Raw genomic sequence first — 22,500 nt, forward strand, 5'->3', positions numbered from 1 at the left:
CCACTACTACTACAACCACCACTACCACATCATCATCACTACCATTTATACTACAACCACCATCACCATCACATCAACATCACTACCACAACTACTACACTACAACCACCACTACATCATTATCATCACGACCACCACTACGACAACCACTATACCACCACCACATCATCATCACTACCACTACTACTTCAACCACCACCACCACCACCACCATATCATTATCACTGCCAGTAACAATAACCACTATCACATTTTCATCACCACTACCATTATTACTACAACCACTAACACCACATCATCCTCATTACCACCAGTACTACACTCTCTACCATTAGGTTTTGGCGCTTTACTTCATTTGAAATAAGGAAACTTTGGGATTGTATTTGGCAATGTGTTTATGTATCATATTATAATTCTAATCAGTTATCTATTTAGAACTATACAATATGTAAACACAATGCCAAATACCATTCCAATTCCCTTTTCTTGTGTGCGGAAATTCCTCTTTCGGCATTGAAATTCCTACGAGTGGTGTCTGAAACTCCTGTGAGCCAAATTAGAAGTTGGCGTTTCTGGATTTTGTTGTTGTTGAATTTTTCGTATTGAAATTACCTACTCCCACCCCCAAACATACACACCTTTGTGTGTGTGTGGGGTGGGGGGTTATTATTGTTACGGCGCTTGCGACACATTTATTTAGGTCACTTCACACATAAAAGAAAATTTAGTTTAAGGTCTTATCACTATCACCGTATCAAGTGTAAAATAGTTGACACGTTGTCGAAAAGACTTATATTTTCGCCTAACATGTGTCATGTTACCGTTCAACATTTTCGCTAAGGTGTATGTCGCAGGTAGCGGACCCCTGTAAAGCGCTTTGAGCACATTTAGTGGCTATTGCTCTATACAAAAGCTCACTTTTTTAACATGGAAAAAAAAAAAAAAAAAGAGAGAGAGAGAGAGAGAGAGAGAGAGAGAGAGAGAGAGAGAGAGAGAGAGAGATAGAGAGAGAGAGAGAGAGAGAGAAGACGTCGAAATAGAGGAATAAACAGAAAAGGAGCGAGAGACAACCCGACATAGGGAACATTAGAGATTTATGGGGGTAAATATGAGAGAAAGAAAGAGAGAGGAAGAAGAATGAGAGACAAGGAGAAAATAAATGTGACAGAAGTGAAGAAAGAAAGAGGGAGGGAGGGGGGGGGGAATAAAATTTAGAGATAGATAAAGAGAGAGAAAGGTTTTTAGAAAACAAAAGAGGAAGAAATTAAAAGAGATAGATAGATAGATAGATAGAGAGAGAGAGAGAGAGAGAGAGAGAGAGCGAGAGAGAGAGAGAGAGAGAGAGGGAGAGAGGAGAGGAGAGAGAGAGGAGGAGGAGGAGGGAGAGAGAGAGAGAGAGAGAGAGAGAGAGAGAGAGAGAGAGAGAGAGAGAGAGAGAGAGAGAGAGAGAGAGAGAGAGAGAGAGAAGAGAGCATTCAATTACCTTGTGCGTATTTCACGCCTACCTCATTTGCATAAGCACTGAAGCTCGCTAGACACTTTTTAAGAATACGATCTGAAGGACGAATAGACACTGCGAAATTTTTAAAAAGGCTTGCAAGTTATTCGTATATCAGTCTGTAAAATATAGTTTTATATTTTTTTAATTTGCCAACATTGACAATACGGGACAATGTTGACCCCAACCTATTAAAAAAAAAAAGAATGGGAGACATTTGAATTCGTGCTTCCTTACAAAGAAAGGCGCATTCATTTTCCCGTCCCATCATTGTTATTGTTAATTTACCTTAACTACGCATTCTCACATTTCTCATTCGTCTTTAGATTTTCTCTCATTCATCGTGTTTTGTCGATAAAGGAGAAACCCGAAACGTCAATAAATTGAAGCCTACATTCAATTACTTATCAATATTAGAAGTGGAAAACAATTCTGTTCAAACTTAAAAATGAAAAAAAAATAAAAAAGAGAGACGTTTTGTCTTTGTACGGCGGCGGCAGCATGAAGACTGGCATTATCTCATTTTGACATTTCTACTTATTATTATTATTATTATTATTATTTATTATTTTATTATTATTTATTATTATTATTATTATTATTATTATTATTATTATTATTATATTATTATTATTATTATTATTATTATTATTATTATTATTATTATTATTATTATTATTATTATATATTATTATTATTATATTATTATTATTATTATTATATATTATATTATTATTATTATTATTATTATTATTATTATTATTATATTATTATTATTATTTAAGATTTAATTATTTTAAAATTGATTTTGTTGTTGTTGAATTTTTCGTATTGAAATTACCTCCCCCCACACCCAAACATACACACCTTTGGCATGCAGTTAGAACACAGACATAAAATAAACTGTTATTGACCATTAACGATCTGTAACAAAGGGAGGAAGTAAAATTTCAAAGTGCCTGATGATGTCGTCTTGAAATAAGTACAGAGATGAAATTGAATTTTAAAATATATTTAGAGATGAAGAAGAGTAATTTCAGCTTTAGAGCCACGGTCGCCCCTTTTTTGTATTTTAATTTTTTTAAAGGCGGATGTTTCGTTTTGTTATATTGTTTTAAAGTAAATTATGTACTTAATCGTATAATGTTTTCTTCTAACGAGTTATCCTTTCTCTCTCATACTTTTGTGTGTGATTTCTAAATTTTTTTTATCGATTTATTTGAGAGAGAGAGAGAGAGAGAGAGAGAGAGAGAGAGAGAGAGAGAGAGAGAGAGAGAGAGAGAGAGAGAGAGAGAGAGAATCTTCCGCCTAAAGGCGGATTTCCGCCTAAATGGTAGTTTTCCTCCGCCCATCCTTATCACATTTCCTCCTTTTTCAAATTTGTTTTGGATAAATAAACAGTTATTGTGAGAATTTCTCAGAAATATGCCGTGTCAAACATTTTCCTCAAACCCACAAAATCACCATTATGTCTTATGTCATATTTTGACACCTGTGTTCAGTCTCGTGAAATTTGGTGACGGTCCCGTTTTTATGACGTCGGGCGAGACAGAATGGCACCAGATGTCACAGTTGACACAGACGACCAGTGGTGTTCTTTTATTAGCTAGTTGATGGTTGAAGGAGAAGGGGAGAGACAAATGGGTCTGGATTTTTTTTCTCTGTTGTCGGTACCTGTTGCCTTTTTAATCTCTCTCTCTCTCTCTCTCTCTCTCTCTCTCTCTCTCTCTCTCTCTCTCTCTCTCTCTCTCTCTCTCTTTTCTCTATTTTTTTCCTCTTTCCCTTTGCCTTTCTTTTTATTTCTCTTTTCTTCTATTTTAAAATATAGAATTCATAAGGTCAATACATAAATTATTCTGGTAGAGAAGTCCCCCCCACCACACCATCATCCCTAGCACCACTACTACTACAAATAACACCACATCATCCCTACCACCACTTCTACTACAACTACAACCACCACCACATCATCATCCCTACCACCACTACCACTACAAACAGCACAACATCATCCCTACCACCACTACAACTACCACCACATCATTATTCCTACCACAGCTACTACAACCACCACCACACAATCATCCATACGACCACTACTACTACTACAACCACCACTACATCATCATCCTTACTACAACCACCAAATGGTGTAATTACACTTTTCAACTTTTTAAATTCCACAGTCTTGTTAGAAATTGCTGCGAGACAAATTTTGGATTGCATCTCAGTGAATTTTAGTAAAATTCAAATTTATAGGTTATGGTCGCATGGATGGGTCATTTTCTTCACGATGAAAAATTTCCTCCTTTTTTGTGACCAGTCATTCTCACCCCTGAGAGAGAGAGAGAGAGAGAGAGAGAGAGAGAGAGAGAGAGAGAGAGAGAGAGAGAGAGAGAGAGAGAGAGAGAGAGAGAGAGAGAATGGTTCTGCTCGTTTAGAAAAAATATATATGTATATATATTTTTTTTTTTGGTTCATTTCCTTATTCTTAACACGAAGGAGGGAATGGGAAAAGAGGGGATTCTTCATTTCTTACGCCTTACTTTGACCATATCAACAATTTTAATCAACCGGAAATACGGAATCAAAATACAAACACTGGGACACGCAGGTCTATGTGTACATAGCGGGAATTAGAGTCTGGGCAGAAATACGGACAGTCCTGTCATTCTACCCAATTGGTCAAGCCGTTAAATCAATCAATCGATCCATACGTTCGATCTTGTCAGATCGTCGTCGCCTGGCATTGTCTCTTGGGTTAATTCGATCACCACGTTGGAGCGACATCGCCACTTGATTGGAGTGGATTAGAGATAATGATACGAGTTACTGTTTCGCGTAATCCTGGAACACTGCTGGTGTTGGCATTGGATCAAAACTGCCTGGACGCAAATATTACATACATGTTCACGTAACCCCCCCCCCCCCCCCCCTCCTCTCTCTCTCTCCTCTCTCCCCCCCCCCCCTCTCTCTCTCTTCTCACTCCCCCCTCTCTCTCTCTCTCTCTCCTCTCTCTCTCTCTCTCTCTCTATTATATATATATATTTTATATATATATATATATATATATATATATATATATATATATATATATATATATCACACAGACAGTGATGCCAAAACTCCGGTCTGGAGTAAAAAATTCCGGGTTCTGGGCAACATCCGTCAAATTCCGGTGAGGTCAATTTGTTCCAAGGATACCCCCCCCCCCCCTCCCCTTCCAACCACCACGTCATCATCACTGCCACCAGTATTACAACCATCATCACTACCACTACTACTACAACCACCACCACATCATCATCACTACCACTGCTACTAAAACCACCACCACCACATCATCATCACTACCACTACTACTACAACCACCACTACCACATCATCATCGCTACCATTTGTACTACAACCACCATTACCACCACATCGTCATCACTACCACTACCACTGCAACCACCACCACATCATCATCACTACCCTACTAATACAACCATCAGCACCACATCATCATCACCACCACTACTACTACAACCACCACCACATTATCATTACCACTACTACTACAACCACCACCACCACATCATCATTACCACTACAACTACTACAACCACCACTACCACATTATCATCACTACACAACTACTTCTACAACCACCACTACCACATCATCATCACTACCATTTGTACTACAACCACCATCACCACCATATCATCATCACTACTACTACAACAACAACCACTATCACATCTTCATCATCACTACTACTATTACAACAACCACCAACACCACATCATCTTCACTACCACCAGTACTACAATCTCTACCATTAGGTTTTGGCGCTTTACTTCATTGAAATAAGGAAACTTTGGGATTGTATTTGGCAATGTGTTTATGTTTCATAATATAATTCTAATCAGTTATCTATTTAGAACTATACAATATGTAAACACAATACCATTCCAATTCCTTTTTCTTGTGTGCGGAAATTCCTCTTTCGGCATTGAAATTCCTACGAGTTTGTGTCTGAGACTCCTGTGAGCCAAATTTAAGGTTGGCGTCTCTGCACAGATGAGAGAGAGAGAGAGAGAGAGAGAGAGAGAGAGAGAGAGAGAGAGAGAGAGAGAGAGAGAGAGAGAGAGAGAGAGAGAGAGAGAGAGAGAGAGAGAGAGAGAGAGAGAGAGAGATATGCTATGTGAAGTTGATCCATTATAAATTTTTTAAATGATTTTCCTTAGTCTTCTGCACTTGGTCATCCACCTGTATACCTTATATTATAATAATTTTCCACTCATACATACTTCTCGCTCATTTTTAACACATTTAATAAGACTTGAGCTTTTATACGGCGCAATAATATCCATTGGACGTGCTTAATGTGCTTTACAAGGGGCCCCTGACCGAAGCAAAACGTAACGACAGAGACAACGCTTATCGGTTATTTTACACACGATGAGAGAATGTAAGTAAAGAGCCTTTTCCAAGGACTCAACTATGCGCTCGAACCCAGGACATTCCAATCCGAAAGCGAGTGTCATACCACAATACCACATATTCGCACAACTCATCCCACGATATTTTATTAAATATTTATTTATCTTCATATCTATCTATCTATCTATCTATCTATCTATCTATCTATCTATCTATCTATCTATCTATCTATCTATCTATCTATCTATCTATCTATCTATCTATCTATCTATCTATCTATCTATCTATCTATCTATTCATCCATCCATCCATCCGTCCGTCCGTCCGTCCGTCCGTCCGTCTGTCTGTCTGTCTGTCTGTCTGTCTGTCTGTCTGTCTATCTATCTATTTATTTATCTATCTATCACATGCGCCATCTGTTCCTCTTGTACTTCCTCCTCCTCCTGCTCCTCCTTCCTCTCTCCTCTGCCGTCCTTTCACCCTCACTTATTAAGCAGGTTAAGACTGCGTAATTCTCCCCAATCAACACCTCGGTCGTTTTTGGGTCAACCCCCCCCCCCCCCCCCGTAATCAATTTATAATTTTCTCTCCGTATCTAGGGTAGAGCGTCACATTCACTACTATTGAATGACACTGACCTTGCCCCTCCCCTAACACATGGTAGGGTGAGGCCTGAGGTAGTCTCCATTTCGTCCTTCTCCGTTTCTTGTCAGCTTAAACAGCTCACTATCAAGTGACCTTAGATCCGATGCTGCATACCGCTTGAGAGTCTTCACTATCCAGATCTGGTTCATGGTCACGTGAGAAGGCTAGATCCGTTCTGGTTCGGCGTCTCGTTCGGCCCGATTTCGTTAAAAGCCTATTGTAATAAATTGACGAACGATGGACCAAAATAATATTCGGTTGAAATGGATTTTATTATTGAGAATGATCATCTGCCTTTGGCAGGCTTGGATGATAAAACAAGAAGAAGTGAATGTTGAAAAAATAAACAAAGGTAAATCACTCAATAATAATAATGATGGTAGAATTATAAATTCACATTAAATGATAATCTAAGTTTATAATAATAATAATAATAATAATAATAATAATAATAATAATAATAATAATAATAATAATAATAATAATAATAATAATAATAATAATAATAATAATAAAATAATAATAATAATAATAATAATAATAATAATAATAATAATAATAATAATAATAATAATAATAATAATAATAATAATAATAATGATAATAATAATAATAATAATAATAATAATAATAATAATAATAATAATAATAATAGTAATAATAATAATATCTCAACACTCCCTCTTAAACTTAGATTTAAATAATAAAAATAAAATGAACGTGATTAAATGACTTAATGAAAGTAGTCAAGAAGATATTTGGAACATTGAAATTGAAATAATGATTTTAAAATAAGAAAAACATTTACAAGAAATGCTTGCTTTGATAGTGGTTGCAGTTTAGATTTTGACAAAATTCAATATTAAGAGCTACTGTCCCATTGCAAGTGATTTGAATATTTCAATTTTGACTCTTGTTAATGGTTTAGTTAGAGCATCGGCAATATTTTGCTCTGATGGAATGTATGCTACTGTCGTTTTACCACCTTGAACCACATTCCTAAGAAAATGATATCTGATATCAATATGCTTGGTTCTCTGATTTTGCATTGGGTTCTTTGCAAGAGATATGGTGGATTGGTTATCACAATTCATAGCATATGATTTCATTTGATCAAAGGACATGTCATTATATAATGCTAAAAGAAAGATTCCTTCTTGTGTAGCTGAAGACATTGAAATCTTTTCAGCATCACAAGTCGACAAAGCAAAAGTGTTTTGCTTCTTGGATTTCCAGGAAATAAGAGGTCCCTTTTCTGATAGTTCGAAAGTATGCCAGAAATACTTTTTCCTGTCATATGACATTGCCCAATGGGCGTCGCAATGGCCAATTAATTTTAGTAGTTCCTCTGATTTTCTGAAGATCAAACATTTATCAATGGTTGCTTTAATGTAACGCAAAGTATGCTTAGCCATTATCATATGGTTTATACTGGGTTTGGACATGTGTTGAGAAAGCTTATGGGTAGCCCTTAAAGTCGAATAGCATCAACCGCCCTTGCCGTACGTAAGGACAAATAGTGTTGCTTGCGCTATTCGTCCTTCACACTAAAGCTGGGCAATATTCCGCTTTTGTTTTTACTGAGCTGGATTCGAATCCACGTAATTACATGATATATCTGTATCGTCTTAAATGTTTGACAAACCCCACCTCCTCTGTTTGTGAGTCAAATAATCAGTTGAGTGTGTATGTGTGTTTGAGGTGTGTGTGTTTGTGTATGTGTTAATTTCGTGGGTTTTTTTTTGGTTTTTCTTCTTCTTCTGGGATAAGATTTTTTATTCCAGTATGGTGATTGATTTCTTATAAGGAACTATTTTCGTGTTCTCCTTTTGGCAAGTATTCCATTCAAATACCTGCTCGAGAGTTTGGGTTGGCTGGGCACAGAGGAAGATTCGTCAGGTTTACTTTATTTTTTAAAATTTTTTTTTAATTTTTTTTTTTTTTTTTGGGGGGGGGGGGGGGGTGAGTTTTTGTTGTTGTTGTTGTTGTTTTATTTGTTTTGTTTTTTTGTGTGTTTTTTTTTGGGGTATTTTCCTGCTTTTGTGTGTTTATTTGTTTGATTTGTGTGTGGTGTGTGTGTGTGTGTGTGTGTGTGTGTGTGTGTGTGTGTGCGTCTATGTGTGTTTTGCTTTTTTTACATTTTTTTCAATCTATAATAGTGGGTAAGCACTCAGTAACTATTTGTTTTAAATGACTAGTATTAAATTTGTCAAAAATGTTATATTAGTCATTATAGTATAAGCAGCGCAAAAAACATCAAAGTTATGTATCTCTTAAGAAGCAGTTTTATAAAAAATGTTATAATCTTGATAATTCAGTGAGTGCCATCAATAATGGCTTGAATTTAGCCAAAATCTTTGAACATTTTGTTATAAGTTGTACTGTCTTGACTAGACTAGCTCTATAACATAATGATAGATTTAATTCATGGAGAATTCAATGCGTTATCAAATTGGCAATAAACGAGGTAAATGTATAGACGGGATGGAATTTGGCAGATTTACAAGGCGCAAATTAATTCCAAAGCCGAAAGCAGAACTTTGCATTTAAACGTATCTCCATAGACGATGCCAATATATTAAAGATTAATAAAGGACACAAATACCAAGCCCTCAATATTTTCAGTACTTCGTTCGTTAGTTAATACTATTAAGTATTTGGTATCCACTTTTGCCCTCACTAGAAGTTAGAATGTCAACGGGCTGAGATGTAAAATGTCTACGGGTTGAAACTGGGTGAAATAGAATGATATAGAACATTAAAGCCCAGTTCGGCCTAAGAACAATAACTTGCCTATGTTCTTAAACTTAGAACAAGGGGTAATGTTGTCAACGGTGTTGGGGTTGTTGTTTTGATCTGGGTAGGGGTCTAATAAGGCTGATAAAGGTACGATTACCGGCCAAAAACAAATTCCTAACTTTAGTTTAAAATTAAAAAATAAAAAGACGGAAATATATACATAAAAAGCTTGATATATTTTAAACAATGGTTACAAGAAAAAAATCCACGATTTTTCTCAATAATTCTGTACTCAAACAACTGTGTATGCAAATGTTGTATTCCAGATGTGTAATTTGGCTTATCACCATTCAAGGTGGTATTTCAATAGATATTTTTACAACTAACGTGTGTCTATGTACGCAGTGATACAGACCTGCCAAGCATTCGACTTATTGTGTTATAGTGGAAAAAAGAATACCATTTCGAAAGGGATTTGTGCTGCATTGTAGGTTAACAAAGCATCCACAAACACGCAGGTCTGACATCCGAACCCACTTATGGGCGGGCCTAGTTTAACATTTTTGTATAATGGACAATATTTTGCGTCATTTTTTTGAGATTTCCATTACAACAATGAGCCCATAAGGAAATGGTTATCAGACCTGAAAATAAGTAACGTCGGTCCACATCAATTTTAAAACCATCATCATCATTACCACAAGCACTTTTACAACATAATCATTACCATCAGAATTGCTACCACCAGATTTGCACAATATCATAAATATCAACACCACAATCAATATCACTACAATAGCATTATACCTACCATTAGATCAGTGACAACACCACTACCATCATTTCATCATCGTCGAAACAAGAACAACATCACTGCAATTTCTATCATTGTCACAAACACTAACGAGAGTTTTTATATAGCGCAATATCCGCTCGAAGTCTCAAAGCGCTTTACAGGGTGTCACAAGCAAACAGCAACACTTAACATCCTACATGGTGTCCGTTAGGCGATATTACATTTTTTCAGACAGAACAACGCAGTTAACGGCCTGGTACTTATTTTAAACCTGAGTACGGTAAGAGTGGACTCAACTATGCGCCGAGTGAGGCTCGAACCCAGGATTTTCCAATCCGATCCGAAAGCGAGTGTCATACCACCACAAGGGCACATAGTGGCACATTCTTCTTCCTTATTTCACACTTTTCTTCGTTTCCTCTGTCGGGTTGTCACTGCTCCTTCTCTGTCTATTTCTCTCTTTCGTGATCTTCTTCTTCTTCTTCTTCTTCTTCTTCTTCTTCTTCTTCTTCTTCTTCTTCTTCTTCTTCTTCTTCTTCTTCTTCTTCTTCTTCTTCTTCTTCTTCTTCTCTCTCTCTCTCTATCTCTCTCTCGCTCTCTCTCTCTCGCTCTCTCTCTCTCTCTCTCTCTCCTCTCTCTCTTCTCCTCTCTCTCTCTCTCTCTCTCTCTCTCTCTACGATTCCCACCACCACCACCGCCTCAATATCTCGATTCATTACCATAGCAAGCTCACGACGAAAACTTTTTAGGTCTTCCGAATGTATTTTAATTCTTCAGTGGTTGGCAACTCTAAGTCGTGCAGGCGGCCAGGAAGTGTATGTTTTTTTAAAGGGTGTTATAATTTATGATGTTGCAGTCGCGGGGTGCGGTGTAATCTGTGTCGTTGTCCCCTTTTGTTATTTTTTTCTTTTCTTTTCCTTTTTTAAAAACAATAATGGATCAGAGAAGGTGACACCATATCCCAGATGAAACGCGTTTGAGACCACTCAGACATAGAGAAAGATAGATAAATAGATAGATAGATAGAGAGAGAGAGAGAGAGAGAGAGAGAGAGAGAGAGAGAGAGGTGGAGGGTGGGCGGCAAAGAGAGGGTGCCAGATAAAAGAGGAGGATAGCGAGATAAAGAGGAGGAAAAGACAAGGGTGAGACAGGAAATTGGAGAACAAAGGGGGAGGGGGGAAGAGAGAGAGAGAGAGAGAGAGAGAGAGAGAGAGAGAGAGAGAGAGAGAGAGAGAGAGAGAGAGAGAGAGGGTGCCAGATAAAAGAGGAGGATAGCGAGATAAAGAGGAGGAAAAGACAGGGGTGAGACAGGAAATTGGAGAACAAAGGGGGAGGGGGGAAGAGAGAAGAGAGAGAGAGAGAGAGAGAGAGAGAGAGAGAGAGAGAGAGAGAGAGAGAGAGAGAGAGAGAGAGAGAGAGGGTGCCAGATAAAAGAGGAGGATAGCAAGATAAAGAGGAGGAAAAGACAGGGGTGAGACAGGAAATTGGAGAACAAAGGGGGAGGGGGGAAGAAAGGAGAGAGAGAGAGAGAGAGAGAGAGAGAGAGAGAGAGAGAGAGAGAGAGAGAGAGAGAGAGAGAGAGAGAGAGAGAGAGAGAGAGAGAGAGAGAGAGAGAGAGAATAATATGCTTTTTTTTCTACTCATACTCATAACGATGCTTACGTTTCAACAGTCGTTAAAAAAGTGAAGGCGTGAAGGACTGGAAACCCCCGATTTTGTAATTCCAGTTAAATACACATAGATAACACAAAAAGCCACGGAAGCAGTGACATATATAGGTCACTGCAATAACAATGCGATTTATGGGAGGGCAATAACCTTGAATTTAATACATATAAAAATACGGTGACAAATGTGAACGTTCGCCTCAAAACGGTATTGAGTCGGGTTTGTTAAGATGTTGAGAATTTAATTTATAGCCATAAATATTAGATTTGTTTTGAGGTTATATGATTTATTGAGGAGAATTGCGACCATATTCTATGTTGCGAATGCCAACAAGTTATATTTTTGACCAGTTTAACATTAAATTCGGCTTTTAAGCATGTGGTTCGTTCCGACATAATACCGTTTTGAGACGATGGGTTACAAAAATAAAAAACGGCCTTTCCGTCAATTGCCTTGTGCGTATTGCACGCCTACCTCATTTTCATAAGCACTGAAGATCGGCTAGACACATTTTAAGAATACGACCTGAAGGACGAATAGACACTCCGAAAGCTTATTTACAATGTAGCTTAGATCTGGCCTTGTACCAGTCATGGCATAAATAAGGCCACCAACAATTTCTCTATATATTGTTGCATCAGCTTCTTGAGCTTCTTCGTGTTCAAATTTATTCAAGTTTACATCACATGGGGTGTATTTAGGTTTGCAATTCAACATGTCAAATTTGTTTAACAGTGTCTTTAGATAATTTGACTGACTCATGAAAATAGCTCCCTCTTTATGTATGAAATCAATTCCAACGAAGTCTAATATTCTCCCTAGATCTTTCATTTTAAATTTCTCTTTTAGTTTGTTTTTAATTTGCATTACCATTGTATCTGATTGTGACATCAATAGCAAATCATCAACATAACATATAGACCTGTAAATTCTCAGTCAATTAACTGAAATCAGTTAAGTCGTCAAATTCAAATATTTTAAAAAAGGAAAGAAAGAAATGAAGAAAGAAAGAATTCATGAATCGTAGTCGAATGACCGTAAAGTAATTAGGAATGTTCCACAGCGCTACGCATAGCTCATTGGCCGTTTATATTAACGATAGATATATTGCCAAGGCTAAGCATCACTTTTTAGAATTGCCGTGTCTGAACACATCCCAGTGTATTTTTCGTTAAATTATTTTTTCACTTTCCAAACCTGTCGTGATCCTAATGGTAGCCAACTTTAACTGAGCCGCTGAGCGATAATTTTCACTGTTTCGTTTAATCCAAATTGACCACATTTACCTGGAGGGAAGTAAAAAGTATGAAAAAAGTAAAATGCGAAAGCCGGAAGTGTGTTATGTAGACACCTTCAAATCGAAAGTTAGGGATTGCTACAGTACATCTCAATTACCTCACATTGTAAACAAACTGGTTGACTGTTTCTAATTTCTTCATTGATTGGGTACCTAGTTATAAGGGACAATGGTAAGTAGCCTAATTAATTCCCGCGCAAATTAGTTTTCTGCCATTGTTTTGCTCAAACGAGCTTGCTGTTCACTATTGACGAATTACGAAGAGTTTCAGTCAATTTTTATAGAGTTCATTTACAGGTCTAAACATAGAACAATGATAGAGTCACTTTCAGAGTGTTTTGTGTGTACACATGGATCTGCTTGGGATTGTTCGAATCCTAGATCAGACAGAAATGAGTGTAGAAGATTGCGCTAATTCCTCCCTCTTTGTTTTAATCCGTAGAGTGACCTGTTCAGTTTAAGAACAAGTTTAACACCATTTTTGTTTGTGGATTCATAACCTTTTGGTTGTTCAATATATAATTCACGCTCAATGGGTGCATTTAGATAGGCAGATTTGACATCCATTTGGTGTATGGTCATGTTATTTTGAATAGCAATTTGAGTCATAGCTCTGACTGATGTTATGCGAGCCGTAGGAGAGAATGTGTCATGTTAATCAATACCGGGTTTCTGTGAATATCCTTTTGCTACATATCTTACTTTATATTTTAATTCATTGTTAAGTCCATTTTTGGTAGTGTAAACCCATCGACCACCAATGGCAGTTCTATTTTCTGGAAGTTTTGTGATTTCAAATGTATTGCTTTCTTCTAAGGCTTGCATTTCATCATTCATTGCATTTTTCCATTTACTACATTCATTGCTTCATCATATGTCATTGGCAATGGTTCATTGCAAATATTGTAACAATGGTGGACATGATTCAACATGATATCATCAATATCATCATCTTCAACTGAATAATCGTTTAGATGATTTATTGGCTTACGCCTTTCTCTCTTTTGGGTTACCCCGTCTGAAGATGATAATGCTGATTGGTTGGGAGAGTCAGAAGAATGTTCAATTTCATTATTTGTTTCATCATCATTCTCATATGGTGGTGTCAATGGTTCTATGTAAGCAGAATCATTTGGTGTTTTATCAATGAGAATAGTATTCTCACAATCATTATCATCTGTGTTTAGACTTAGGCATGGGTTTGAATCAAACAATTTGATACACCTTACATTTCCTACAATCTGTTTTTCAGGTAAATATACTAAGTAGGCTGGACTATCGCGGTCATAACCATTGAAAAGTCCTTTTCCCGCTCTTTCTTCAAGTTTTTTGTATTTTGATTCAATGCATAGCATGTTTGCCCAAAAATATGCATATTGGATATGTTAGGCTTTATGTTGGTCATGGCCTCAATAGGAGTTTTCCCTAACCTGCGGTTAAAGCACATGTTTCTTATATATGCTGATGTCATGACAGCATAAGTCCAAAGGGACTTTGGTAATTTTGCTTCTATCAATAGGCACCTTGCCATTTCGAAAAGGGTCCTCCAATTCCGCTCAGCCGTACCATTATGGTGTGGGCTATCGGGGGCACTTTTCTCATGGCGTATAAAATTATAAATTAAGATACTTTTAAACTCTTTGGAAATAAACTCTCCACCATTGTCACTCCGTATCTTACTAACTTTGCCATAAGGACAAGAATTTCTTGAAGGCTTCTGCTGTATCTGGTTTGTGTTTCAGAAAGTACACTACTGTTAAACTAGAGAAATCATCAACACAAATGAGTGCATATCTAAAATCTCGAGCAGCAGCTGGCTCAATAGGACCAGTTAAGCCTAAGTGCACAAGTTCTAGGGGTTGTTTTCCTCGAGCATCGGGCTGTTTGTTTCGAATGTTACACATTTTACCTAAAATGCAAGTTTCACAGTCCAGATTATAATAATTTTAAATAATTGAGCTTTTATATAGCGCAATATCCACTAAAATGTGCTCAAAGCGCTTTACAAGGTGATTAGGTGATTTATTTCCCCGAGATTTTCATTCCTTCAACGTGTCTTTCCAAACTTATGATGTCCTGTACATTTGAATGACCCAAAATGTTATGCCAAATGGTGAGTGGTTGATTGTTTATTTTTGTTTTCTTCAAAGAATTTTCGAAGTACAGATTGTTTGTTTTCTTGATATCTAATAAATATCCATCCATTTGAACGACTCCTTTGTCTTCTGAAAAACTGATAACTGCACCGGTTTTGGTTGCAGCTGGGATAGAAAATATGTTTTGGTCGAACGGTGGGATTAAGAGTTTTAATATAATTTTCCTTTCATGACCTTGTTGGTCTTCAAAGCACACCATAGCATCTCCTTGATCTTGAACAATGTTTTTGGCTTTTGTTCCATCTGCTAGTTGGATGGTGTAAGATTCAGGGTTGAATAGTTGGTCCAATCTAAATAATTTTTCCTTATCTTTGATAATATGTGTTGTGGCACCACTGTCAATAAGTACATTGTTTCACAGGCTGACTTGGCCAGGATGTTAACTTTGAGAGTAAAATGATGATTTTGATGATAATTTGTATCAGTCTGATAATCAGTTGTATCATTTTGGTCTGTTGTTATTGTTCTAACTGACTGCTGTTTATTTTCTCTTTTGAATTTGGACCTGCAGTATTTTGTTTCATGTGTATGTGTATTGCAAAATGTACAATATTTCGGTTTGGTTGCCTGTTGGCGGGGATTGTTAGTTTGCAGTTTTGTTGTAGCATTGCTGTGTATTATGAGATTTCATTTTACAGAAGCTGCACCAACGAGTCTGAGCAGCTGGTGATTGGTGAATCTGAGCACCTGGTGATTGGTGGCGAAATTTAACGTTGTTGGTCACTTGCATGACAGACGAATCAGACTTGTGGATTTTCTCTTTGTCTTCATAATTTCTTAACAGTTACTTAATTCTAAGAAAGAGAGATAGTCATCCCTTTGGTTAATAACGGCCGTAAAGGGCTTGAATTGGGATGGTAGTGCCTTCACTATCATGGCAATTAATAGACTGTCACTGGTTAGTTCTTTCGCATTCCTCAGCTGGGTTGCTAATGTTTCAGCGCTGACAATGAACTCTGTAATGGTTTCATGGGAGTTCGAGGCAAGACTAGTTGTTTCAGTATAAAGGGTGATAATTCTTGGCTTCCCCTTAGGTTCATAGTGATTATCAAGAATCGCCATCGCTTTCTTTCCATTGTCACGAGCATCACGCATGATAAGAGATAGTGATTTGTCATCAATACATTGGATGAGTTCTGCAAACCCGTCTGCATTTTTCTCTTCATCGATGCCTTCACTCTCATTGTTAAAAATATCACTTTTACCTTTAAGTCTCATTAAGGCAAGACATTTTGTCTTCCATATTTCGTAATTTCGTATTTCTGTTCATCACCATCAAAGGTGGGTGTTCTGTAGGTCGTTGTGGTCATCGTTTTCAGATTATGAATAAAACCTTTTGTCTTGCGCGATCTGGGCCCATAACCTGTTAAGCAGGTTAAGACTGTGTTAATGGTTTCATATTGTAATAAATTGACGAACGGTGGACCAAAATAATATTCGATTGAACTGGATTTTATTATTGAGAATGATCATCTGCCTTTGGCAGGTTTGGATGATGAAACAAGAAGAAATAGTGCTGGGCGGGTACCCGCGGGTCATAATGTTAAACCGGGTACTCTGGTAAAAGGTGCGGGTAACGAAAATGGAAACCGAACTGAGAGTGATAATTGGAAGTAATACAATTTTGATTTACAGATTTACATTTACATGACATTTTTTTGAAAAGATTTTCCTCCTTTATTTTTCAATTACATTGATTTTTTTGTTTTATTTGTTCATACACATTTGATTCAATTTTGGCATCAACAGATTAAGACTATATTAGTTCTTATCTTTTCAAGGAATGTCGGGTATTTCTTTAATTGTTTTTTTTTTTTTCTTTAATTTTTTAAAATTTGGTTTCATTGTAGTTAATTATCCTTGTTTTTTACTTAAGTTTCGTTTCATTTGTTGTAATAACTATTAAATATAATAAATACATAAATAATTTAAAAAATAAAAAATCCCCCCCCCCCCCCCCCCCACAAAAAAATTTTTTTGGGACAAGAAGTCACTCCTGCCACAGGTACCCGCGGGTACCCGGGTAATCAGACCACTACCCGGGTATTGATTTGGGCGGGTAATCCCAGCACTGGAAGAAGTGAAAGTAGAAAAAATAAACAAAGGGAAATCACTGAATAATAATAATGATGGTATATATTCATATTAAATGATAATCTAAGTTTATAATAATAATAATAATAATATCTCAACATCACTCTCCGTATTGTTCCATCACTTTCAAGATATAGTTGCCCTGTACTGTTCCCTTATGATTCAAAGTTCAACACAAGTTCCTATTAATGTTTTATTCATTTTCAATTTCCACTACTGCTTGTTTCGATTTTCGTTGTAATTTTCTTAACGTCCTGGTCATTGGTAGATTATATATATTTTATGATAAACAACAAAATGCATGAAGTATTTTGTAGAATACTATGCTATAAAATCACTCTTGGGTGATACTAATGGTCGGAGCCTTAGATGTATATTTTAGAACGAAAGAATATCGCCGCAGTTTATAATTTTAAGGCTTTAAGTGTGGAACTTTGTTTATTTTGTGAAAAATGAGTGGATCACGTATGTTGATCATAACAGGAAATGAAGTGAGTAGAAAAGTGTCAGAAGACAGTAGAGAATAAAAACTTCGCGATGGGGGTTTGAACCCACGACTGTTACGACAACTCCGCCTGGCCGCGAGAGGGACAGTCGACGCCATCCGCCACTCCAATTAAAAAGTGGTTTCAAATGTAGTGTCTATCCTGATACCGTCTCCCAACTTGAAGTCATGGGTTCAAGATACACAAACTTTCTAAGTTTGTGTACAAGCCAGCATTACTGCTTACGATTTATTCTCAACACGAACATGTAACATTGAGACATTGAATAAGCTTCGATATGGGGAGTGAATATTAATTCAGAAAAGTGAGTGAAGCAGGCACATATGATGATAATAACAGGAAAAATAGGATTCAATAGTCGTACCGTCACTTCCTTCCTAATGACGTATGGTAACTTAGTAACACTGGCTCTAAACTATCGGAACAATGGCGGACGCCGTAATAAATATTTCTCTGGCGAGCTTAAAAGCGTATCCAGAGGAAAAAAACCCCATCAATTTGATCATGTTTTGACTTTTACACATTCTGATCACAAGGCATATGAAAAAGGAATGAAAAGTTCTCGCCAGCATGAAGAATAAAAATTAAAGATTTTCTTTGTTTAGAACCAAGATGGCCGCCGTTGCAGGCGCGTGACATCAGACTACTGAATCCTTGGAATAAAAATTATTATTCCAAGACTGAATCCAATTGAGAATAAAAACTTCGCGGCGATGGGGGCTCGGACCCATGACCATACTGTTATCAACATACGTGCCTGCTCCACTCACTTCTCGGAATTGATATCCACTTCCAAAATCGTAGCTTACTCAATGTCTCAGCCGTTTCTATGTTATATTATGTTTGTGTCTCGAATCTTCTGTCAACACTTCAAATGCGTGCTGGGAGGGTTGCTTGGCCGTCAGTTCAGTATTGACAAAGGAATGCAACTCATGCTATGAGTTAGATTGGGTGTTATTGTGATTGTTCCCCTTGGTTTGATGCTCCTTGTGATACTCACTCACTCTCTCTCTCTCTCTCTCTCTCTCTCTCTCCCCCCTCTCTCTCTCTCTCTCCCCCTCTCTCTCTCTATCTCTCTCTCTCTCTCTCTCTCTCTCTCTCTCTCTCTCTCTCTCTCTCTCTCTCTCTCTCTCTCTCTCAATCAATATTTCTCCTTTCGTCCTTTGTTGACTTTAACGAAACAACAAGGCGATTATTGCCAAACGATATTTCAAATTGTCTACTCGTCATGAATTGTTTCTAAACACTTTTGGTATTGCCGATTCCTTGTTCACTATTTGTCTTTAATAATTAAATGTATGTAATGTAATGTAAAATTTTACCTTTGGCATTTACAGTAGTTTTATAAAGCTACTATTAACTACCGCTTCTGCCACCACCACCACCACCATTATAATTATTATTATTATTATTATTATTATTATTATTATTATTATTATTATTATTATTATTATTATTATTATTATTATATTATTATTATTATTGTTATAATTATTATTTATTTATTTATAAATTATTTTTTTTAAATTTATTTTTGTGTATATTTTTTTAAAGGATGTCCTTCAGCAAATGCTCACTATGCGTCTACCGAACTATGGTGCCATCTGTCGAGAACCCGATAAAGGTAAGGCATTGCAAATCAAGATCATCATTATCGTTGTCAGAATCGTCATCCTCCTCATTTTGAAGATCATCGACATCGTCGTCGTCGTCGTAACAACCACCAGTCATTTTCTAGCCCCCATTTTTATCATTGATTCTTTCTTTGTAATTAATGATGTCGCTTCTCTCTGTTGCAACGATATTTTTAAAATTACGTGACGAGTTACTCAATCCTTATTATTACACTCACTGCCTTCTCATCATCCTCCTCTTCTTCTTTATCGTTATCCTCCACCACTTTCTCCTTCTCTCTCGCATTTATACCGACAAGTAGGGGATGTCATGGTCTCAAGTGAGTAAAGAGCTACTCGACTATGCATAAAGATGTGTAGAATGAGGCCCCAGAATTTACTAGTTACTATAAATGAAAAACAGTTAACGATTTGTTTAAGATTAAATAAAAAGAAAGAGATAAATAGTGATTGCGGCAGTTACAAATAGAAATGTGAATATATTACGTAACTTATGATGATATAATGTCAGGTTCGTAAGGTTACGTTTCCAGGCAGTTGAAAGGCGTGGATTATATATTTCTCCGACAACGGGCTCAGGCTTGTAATGTTCCACTTCCAGGCAGTTGGGAAGATGTTATTTAGATATTTCTTCGACAGTGGTCTCAGGTTTGATCCTTAAAGTGTTGAGGATTACACAGTCAAAGGTAAAAGCTCCGGCGTCTTGATGGTGGAGATAAAATATCCACAAAGTACCAAAAGATAACAATCTTCAAATATATATGAGGAATGGAGCGGCTGGCCGTCCGGCATAGATTGTAGAGAGAAGTGAGTGTAGAATGTTAGACCTATCAGCTTTTATAATAAGTGGCTACGTGACAGAATGTAGAACGAAAAGTATTCACTAATTAGAAATTAAATCGAGGGAAGGCTATAAAAGGAAAGACGATCTAATATTAGAAGGTAAAGTTTATCTAAGCCTACCGAAATATAACTGGAGTGAGATGAATTCAGTTCTTAATAAAATAAAATTTAATAAGATAATTGTGAACAACCTTTACTGTGACAGGGGACTCGAACCTCAATTGAGAAAATTTACCTCAATAGCGATAGGGGCTTCCTGTGAGTAGAGGCCCCCGAGTATGTGGTAGGAATGATACGGGCAGGCTAGCTTTTGAGAGACGGAACTTTCTAGAAATAATATTTGGAAAATAAAAGACATAATAGAAATATAATATTCGAAGAAGTAGTAATAGAAGTAGTAGTAGTAGTAGTAGTAGTAGTAGTAGTAGTAGTAGTAGTAGTAGTAGTAGTAGTAGTAGTAGCAACAGCAGCAGCAGTAGTAGTAGTAGTAGTAGTAGTAGTAGTAGTAGTAGTAGTAGTAGTAGTAGTCGTCGTCGTCGTCGTCGTCGTCGTCGTCGTCGTCGTCGTCGTCGTCGTCGTCGTCGTCGTCGTCGTCGTCGTGCTGAGCTCGAGGTGGCCCATGAACAGATTGGCATACGATGGACCCATTTTGGTGCCCATGGCCACTCCCGAGATCTGATGGAAATATTGGCCGTTGAATTCAAATCAAGGACACCAATAGCATGGTTAGTATCCTTGAAATACGATGGCAAGGTAGGGCCCATACGTTGGAATGATGCATCGAGGAACTGCGATACCTTCTCAGTGGGCATGAGAGACGATACGGCGGGCCTTTCAGAAGGCAAGTCCGTCGGTTTGTGCCCGAAACGTCCATTGTCTGTACTACTGGTCCCATCCGAAGCATTTTAAATTTCCACACTATGGTAGTATTCAAACAGCAGTTACAATTACAATCTCGTGGAAATATGCAGTTTTAATGTCTTTTTATCTTTGGTATAATAATGATTTTCTATCTTTATCCCAGACTGCAGTTATGGAGAAATCCGCAAGACTCTGTTATTGATCCTGGGCTGTGCTGTGCAATGTGAACAGAAAGAGGCTTTTATAGACAAGATAATGGCGATGGACATTGAAGCACAGACTGAAATAGTGGAGAACATTAAAGAGGTAAATGACGAGATGTATAGGTAGAACAGATTGGTGAGAAGAGGAGAAGAGAAGGAGAGAAGAGAGATGAGAGGAGAGAGAGAGAGAGAGAGAGAGAGAGAGAGAGAGAGAGAGAGAGAGAGGAGAGAGAGAGAGAGGGAGGGGGGGGGGGTCCGTCTAACGCTATAGAAACCGGGATAAACTCCGACTCCATGGGCCTCATGGCTCTGAAGGACTAAGTGGTTTAACACACAATTCGCGCTTTGTTGCCTTGACCAAACAAGTCACATCGCTCTTGCTCATTTTGAGACGCTGTGCTATTTTCCTGTCTGTAAAATCGACCCTAGAGACAAAATTTCCCAAAGGGGAGATAAAGAAATGAAAATGTACTTCTAGTTTTAAATGCCGCTCATATTCTTTTTGTTGTTTGAAGAAAGGGTTTAGTTGGTTGAATAAAGTTTTGAGCCCGTAACGTCCGTTACTATGTATTTTTCTCCTAAAACACACACACACACACACACACACAAACACACAACATGGTGTATATGCATCCTGAGATTGATTACATCACATTATGATGATTGTATTGAAAAATCAAATTTGTTTTGTGAAATCGCATCGAAAAAAGACGCCATCATGTGGGTTGTGTGGCAACCTTCCGGTTAGCGAGTATGACAATGTTGGTGGGAGTACTTGCATTGAATCGACACCAGTTAGTGGTTCCTTTCATTATTTTGAAAACAATCAATTTCTTATAATTTATATGAACCATTTTCCGTTCTTCACACTGGGAAAGAATTTTACGATATGTGAGCGAAATATGTAAGGTATTAGATGCAGAAAATATTTCTCCGTGCCCAAGTAAAAAGCGATGTGGAGTTATCTTAAGAAGTCGAAAAATGTATTGTTTATTAAAAATTGAGTTCAAATTTTATTCAACACTTGAATTATAAAATTTAAGTTGATCGACATCACCACGTTCATTGAATGGGCATCGTTCGTTGAACGGAGAGCTATGCTTTTATTATATATTTGGCAAATAGACTA

At 37.2% G+C, this 22,500-nt stretch overlaps 1 protein-coding gene across 9 annotated transcripts in view; it reads left to right on the plus strand.

Annotated features, from left to right (window-relative positions):
* LOC144979489 (uncharacterized) overlaps positions 1-22,500 on the plus strand; it is a 215,093-nt gene that overhangs the window by 78,823 nt on the left and 113,770 nt on the right. For all 9 annotated transcript variants that reach the window (XM_078926198.1, XM_078926172.1, XM_078926181.1 and 6 more), the window contains exons 5-6: positions 19,385-19,454; positions 21,332-21,474. In XM_078926198.1, the coding sequence (XP_078782324.1) occupies positions 19,385-19,454; positions 21,332-21,474 (213 nt within the window). The remainder of the gene's footprint in view (positions 1-19,384; positions 19,455-21,331; positions 21,475-22,500) is intronic.

Source organism: Berghia stephanieae, chromosome 1 (genome assembly GCF_034508935.2).
Source record: "Berghia stephanieae isolate SIO BIC M18660-M18661 chromosome 1, UCSD_Bste_1.3, whole genome shotgun sequence".
Lineage (NCBI taxonomy): Eukaryota > Metazoa > Mollusca > Gastropoda > Nudibranchia > Aeolidiidae > Berghia > Berghia stephanieae.